General features: G+C 53.6%; 1 protein-coding gene across 1 annotated transcript in view; it reads right to left on the bottom strand.

Moving 5' to 3' along the window:
- LOC132385639 (keratin, type I cytoskeletal 19-like) overlaps nt 1–7,500 on the bottom strand; it is a 28,795-nt gene that overhangs the window by 21,110 nt on the left and 185 nt on the right. The window contains exons 1-2 of the mRNA XM_059957824.1: nt 7,020–7,500; nt 5,410–5,496 (exon numbers count right to left, since the gene is read on the bottom strand). The exon at nt 7,020–7,500 is cut by the window's right edge and continues 185 nt beyond it. Of these exons, the coding sequence (XP_059813807.1) occupies nt 5,410–5,496; nt 7,020–7,492 (560 nt within the window). The 5' untranslated portion in view covers nt 7,493–7,500. The remainder of the gene's footprint in view (nt 1–5,409; nt 5,497–7,019) is intronic.

Below are 7,500 nucleotides of genomic sequence, written 5' to 3'. Positions count from 1 at the left end.
TGAGACACACAGACACACATAATGACAGACACACACACACACAGACACACATAATGACAGACACACACACACTGACACACACACAGACACACATAATGACAGACACACACACATACAGACAGACACAATGACAGACAGACAGACAGACACACACACACACACACACACATAATGGCAGACAGACACACACAGAGACATACACACACAGACAGACACAATGACAGACAGACACACACAGAGACACACAGACACAGACAGACACAATGACAGACAGACACACACACACACATACACACAATGACAGACACACACAGACACCCACACACACACAGACACACAGACACACACGCACACACACAATGTCAGACAGACACACACACACACGCAGACACACATAATGACAGACAGACGGACAGACAGACACACACACACACACACACACTCACACACACACAGACACCCACACACAGACACACACTCACAATGACAGACAGACAGACAGACACACACACACACACAGACACACGTAATGACAGACAGACAGACAGACACACACACACACACACACACACACACACGTAATGACAGACAGACAGACACACACACACACACACACACACACACACACACACACAATGACAGACAGACAGACACACACACAGACACACATATATTGACAGACGCACACAGACACACATAATGACAGCCACACACACACACACACACACACAGACACATTAACAGACAGACAGACACACACACACACGCACACACACACACACACACATAATGGCAGACACACACAGAGACACACATAATGACAGACACACAGACACAGACAGACACAGTGACAGACAGACAGACACACACAATGACAGACACACACACACACACACACAGACACCCATAATGACACACACACACACACACACACACAGACACACATGATGACAGACACACACACACACAGACACACACCATGAGACACACAGACACACATAATGACAGACAGACAGACACACACACACACACAGACACACAGAGACACACACACACACAGACACACACACAGACACACATAATGACAGACACAATGACAGACAGACACACACACACACACAATGACAGACACACACACACACACACACACATAATGACAGACACACACACACAGACACAGACACACACAGACACATATAATGACAGACACACACACAGACACATATAATGACAGACACACACACACACACACACACACACACAGACACACACACAGACACGCATAGACAGACACACACACACATACAGACAGACACAATGACAGACAGACAGACAGACACACACACATAATGACAGACAGACACACACAGAGACATACACACACAGACAGACACAATGACAGACAGACACACACAGAGACACACACACACACATACAGACAGACACAATGACAGACAGACAGACAGACACACACACATACACACAATGACAGACACACACAGACACCCACACACAGACAGACACAATGACAGACAGACACACACAGAGACACACACACACACAGACAGACACAATGACAGACAGACAGACACACACACACTCATAATGACAGACAGACATACACACAGAGACACACACACACACACACAATGTCAGACAGACAGACACACACACACACACACACACACACACACACACACATAATGACAGACAGACGGACAGACAGACACACACACACTCACACACACACAGACACACACACACACACACAGATACACATAATGACAGACACACACACACACACACACATACACACAGACACTCACAGACACACACACTCTCTCACACACACACACACACACAGACACACACACACACACACTCACAGACACACACTCACACACACACACACACAGACACTCACAGACACACACACACTCTCACACACACTCACAGACACACACACACTCTCTCACACACACACACACACACACTCACACACACACACAGACACTCACAGAGACACACACACACACAGACACTCACAGACACTCACAGACACACACACACTCTCACACACACACACACAGACACTCAGACACACACACACTCTCACACACACACACACACTCACACACACACACAGACACTCACAGACACACACACACACACACAGACACTCACAGACACTCACACACTCACACTCACAGACACTCACACACTCTCACACACACACACACACACACTCACACACACACACAGACACTCACAGACACTCACACACTCACAGACACACACACACACACAGACACTCACAGACACACACACACTCTCACAGACACACACACACTCTCACACACAGACACACACACTCACACACACACACTCACACACACACACACACACACTCTCTCACACACACACACACTCACAGACACACACACACACTCACACACACACACAGACACTCACAGACACACACACACTCTCACACACACACACACACACACACACAGACACTCACAGACACACACACACACTCACACACACACACAGACACACACACACTCTCTCACACACACACACACACACAGACACTCACAGACACACACACACACACACTCACACACACACACAGACACACACACACTCTCACACACACACACACACACACAGACACACACACACTCACACACACACACACAGACACACACACACTCACACACACACACACACTCACACACACACACAGACACTCACAGACACACACACACTCTCACACACACACACACACACTCACACACACACTCACAGACACACACACACTCTCACACACACACACACACACACACAGACACTCACAGACACACACACACACACACTCACACACACACACAGACACACACACACTCTCACACACACACACACACACACAGACACACACACACTCACACACACACACACAGACACACACACACTCACACACACACACACACTCACACACACACACAGACACTCACAGACACACACACACTCTCACACACACACACACACACACATACACACACACACACACACACAGAGGGTGCTGGAGGAACTCAGCAGGTCAGGAACATCTACAGAAATGAGTCAACAGTCGGCATTTCGGGCCGAGCCCCCCGATCAGAGGACCGACGCCCCCTGTTCTTTCATACTCCAGTAAGGCAGGAGGGTCCGGGGAGGGGCTGGCACCTCTGGAGAAGGGGCTTTTCGCATCCATTCCAGGTGCAGTTCGCTCACCTTTGGTCCCCGCGGCTCCAAGTCGCTGTTTGCGCGCCGCTTCGGCGGGCGGGGCGAACCGAGGGGGGGCAAGCGGACGGGCCTCAGACCCGGGGAGATGGGGACACGCGAAGTCAGCTGCGGGTGAGATCCGAGGGCCGGTAGCGAGGGTCTGCCACGCCGCGTGGAGAGCGACGGGCGCGACCGTCCAGTGCAACCGGGGGGGAGAGGCCGGTTTGTGACGCCTGTTTGCCCCACCGGGCCCGGACTTCCGCGGTCGAGAGCGCAACTGCCCCCGCGGCCCTTCACCGCCGCCCGAAACGCCAGCGGGGTAACGGGCCGTCAGTATCTGAGGGGATTTCGCCGCGGGTGGGGGAGAGTCCAGAGGAGGCTGACAGGAGTGAATGTCTGGTGTGATTTCTGTGTGTGTTGTCGGTGTGGAAGGGAACGGTGATGTGTGCGCGCTGTGTGATCCTCACCTGTCGGGGGGAGAGAGCGGTAAAGCCCCGCCGGCAGCCCACACTGATGGCTTCATCCCAGCGGGGTCTTCGAGGCAGAAAGCAGAGTCAAGTGTCCCAGTCACACAGAGAGAGAGAGAGAGAGAGAGAGAGAGAGAGAGAGAGAGAGAGAGAGAGAGAGAGAGAGAGAGGAGAGAAGAGAGAGAGAGAGGAGAGAGAGAGAGAGAGGAGAGAGAGAGAGAGAGAGAGAGAGAGAGAGAGAGAGAGAGAGAGAGAGAGAGAGAGAGGGGGATAGAGAGAGAGAGAGAGAAGGATAGAGAGAGAGAGAGAGAGGGAGAGAGGGAGAGGGAGAGAGAGAGTGAGAGAGAAGGATAGAGAGAGAGAGAGGGATAGAGAGAGAGAGAGAGAAGGATAGTTAGAGAGAGAGAGAGAGAGAGAGAGAGAGAGAGAGAGAGAGAGAGAGAGAGAGAGAGAGGGAGAGAGAGACAAGAGGGAGAGAGAGAGAGAGAGAGAGGGAGAGAGAGAGAGGGGGGGAGAGGAGAGGAGAGGGAGAGAGAGAGTGAGAGAGAAGGATAGAGAGAGAGAGAGGGATAGAGAGAGAGAAGGATAGAGAGAGAGAGAGGGATAGAGAGAGAGAAGGATAGAGAGAGAGAGAGAGAGAGAGAGTGAGAGAGAGAGAGAGAGAGAGAGAGAGAGAGAGAGGGATAGAGAGAGAGAGAGAGAGAAGGATAGAGAGAGGACGTGAGAGAGAGGGAGAGAGAGAGATGCAGGCGGACGGTTCAGGTGCAAGGCCACAGCGGGGTAGATCGTGTGGGCAAGAGCCCGCTTTATTGTACAGGGGTACTGGGGGGTGGGGGGGTGGTTCTATCACAGCGGGGACGAGGCTGTCCGCGAGCCCGGGGGCAAGTGCTTTCGGGTTCGGGTGGGACGGGAGAGTAGCATCGATGATTTACCGGGGCGTCCGACGGAACGAGGGGGGAGGGTCGCCCGAAGTACAGGCGACACGCTCACAGAACGCTGGAGGAACTCAGCGGGTCAGGCAAGCGTCAGGGGAGGCGAAGAAACAGCGGACGTTTCGGGCAGAGACCCTTCGTCAGGACTGGAACAGCGCGGCGGGGGGGAGGAGAGAGCCTGAAATAGGAGGAGGGGGGAGGTAGGGGAGGGACAAGCTGGAAGGTGAGAGGTGAAGCCGGTAGGTAGTGACGGGGGCGATGAAGTGGGAAGCCGGGAGGTGACAGGTGGAAAAGGCAAAGGAATCTGGTAGGAGAGGAGGGTGGACGTGGGAGGGAGGAGGGGGGGGACGCAGGGGGGGAGGTGATGGGCAGGTGAGGAGAAGAGGTAGGAGGCCTAAGTGGGGAAATGAAGAAGGGCGGAGGGGAAAATTGCCAGAAGTTGGAGATATCGATTTTCATTGCCATCAGGTTGGGGGCTGACTAGACTGACTGTGAGATGTTTCTCCCTCATCCTGAGAGCGGCCTCGTCGTGGACCGGCACGTAGGATTGGGAATGGGGACTGGAATTGGAGGGGAAAATCGGGAGAAATCGACGTCCGTGCCATCGCTCCCCGCAGCGTGTCACTGACAAGGGAAACAGCCCAGTGGCCCCAGTCAGCCGGTCAAGAGAGGGCGAGGTGAGGGCGGATCCCCCCCCCCCCCCCACCCGCCGCAAGGTGTCCTGCAACCTTCCCACCCACTCACTTGGTTCTGAATCGTCCGCGGCCAGTTTCGCGTTGTCGATCTGCAGTAGGACCTTGGCGTTCGCCAGCGAGACGGGCGTTGATCTGGAAAATACAAGACAATTCCCGTGTTTCTGAACCGTGGGCTGCATGAATTCGGCAAAGCCAGACCCCGTTGGGCAAACTTGCTGGAGTTATTTGAGGGTATGACAAGCGCAGCGGATAGAGGGGAGCGGACGGATATTACTTACTTGGATTTCCAGAAGGTGTTCGGGAAGGTGCCACATTGAAAGACTTATCAATAAGATAGGGATGAATAGATTTGAGGGTAGATTGTATTAACATCGATAGAGGATCGGTTAACCAATAGAAAGCAGAGAGTTGGGATACATGGGTGTATCTCTGGTTGGCAAATCAGGGGTGAGATGTGTGTCACAGGGGTCAGTGCTGGGCCCGTGACTGTTCACAATACACGTTAAAGATTTGGAAGCGGGGACCGACTGTAGTGTAGCTAACTTTGCTGACGATACTGATTTGAGGGGGAAAGCAAATTGTGCAGAGGAAACGGAGAGTCTGCAGGGAGATGCAGATAGGTTGAGTGAGTGGGCGAGGGTCTGGCAGGTGGAGTACAAGGTTGGTAAATGCGAGGTCATCCACTTTGAAAGGGAAAATGGAAGATCAGATTAATAATGGTAAGAGATTGCGGCGTGCTGCTGTGCAGAGGGACTTGGGAGTGCTTGTGCACGAATCACAAAAGGTTGGTTAGCAGGTACAGCCGGCTGTCAAAAAGGCAAATGAGATGTTGGCCTTCATTGCTAGAGGGATTGAATTGAAGAGCAGGGAGGTCATGCCGCGACTGTACAGGGTACTGGTGAGGCCGCACCCGGAGTACTGTGTGCAGTTTCTGGTCTCCGTACTCGAGGAAGGATAGACCGGCTTTGGAGGCGGTGCAGAGGAGGTTCACCAGAATGATTCCAGAGATGAGGGGGGTGAGACTACGAGGAGAGATCGAGTCGCCTGGGAATTCAGAAGGATGAGAGGAGATCTTACAGAAACATATAAAGTTATGAAAGGCACAGATAAGATAGAGGCGGGAAAGTCGTTTCCCCACGGTGGGTGAGACTGGAACTGGGGGACACAGCCTGAAGACTCGGGGGGAGTAGATTGAGGACGGAGATGAGGAGGAAATGCTTTTTCCCCAGAGAGTGGCGAATCTGCGGAATTCTCTGCCCAGGGAAACAGCGGAGGCTACGTCAGCAAATATAAATAAGACCAGGTTGGACAGGTTTTTGCACAGTTGGGGAATTAAAGTTTATGGGGGAAAGGCAGGGAGGTGGAGGTGAGTCCGTGGTCAGATCAGCCATGATCTTATTGAAAGACAGAGCAGGCTCGATGGGCCGGATGGCCGACCGCTGCTCCTATTTCTTATGTTCTACACTCCCTCGCTTTTTAGTTCTATCTTTTGCGCTACTTTACATATATATAACTTAGTGTAATAGTTAGATTAAAACAAATGTGTTTGCGAAGTTTCTTTGCATCGAGACAGCAAGGTTCACGACCTGGGCCAGTGATACTGAACCGGATTGTGAATTGCGAGTCTGGGGGTGGGGTGGGGGGGGGGGGTGGACTGACTGACCTGGGCTCGGAGGTCGTGGATGGTCTTCCAGTAGGCGCCCAGGTCTTTGGTGGTGGAGGGAGCCTGCTTCTGGTAGAACTCCCGGATCTGGAGCTCCAGCTGGCTGTTGGACTTCTCCAGGGCGCGCACCTTCGCCAGGTAGGTGGCCAGCCGGTCGTTCAGGTTCTGCATGGTCAGCTTCTCGTTGATGGCGAACGGCTCCAGCATCCCCGAGCTGTAGCCGCCCGAGTAGAAGCCCCCGACGCCGACGCCGACGCCGCAGCCTTTGACCGAGCCGTAGCTGGAGGTGGACATGCGGCTGCCCCGGGTCGAGGCGCCGTAGACGCTGACGGCGCGCCGGGCCTTGGTCGAGCCGCCGCCCGCCACGCTGGTCCTCACCGTGCGGGACGAGCTGCCCAGGATCACGGAGCCGGTCCTGCGCCCGGCTCCCGCGTAGCTTTGGCTCGAGTAGGCGGAGAAGGACATGGTCGGCC

The sequence above is a fragment of the Hypanus sabinus genome (assembly GCF_030144855.1).
Source record: "Hypanus sabinus isolate sHypSab1 chromosome X1 unlocalized genomic scaffold, sHypSab1.hap1 SUPER_X1_unloc_21, whole genome shotgun sequence".
Taxonomy (NCBI): domain Eukaryota; kingdom Metazoa; phylum Chordata; class Chondrichthyes; order Myliobatiformes; family Dasyatidae; genus Hypanus; species Hypanus sabinus.
Note: the sequence above shows the minus strand (reverse complement) of the source record. Positions and strands in the feature narration are given on the sequence as shown.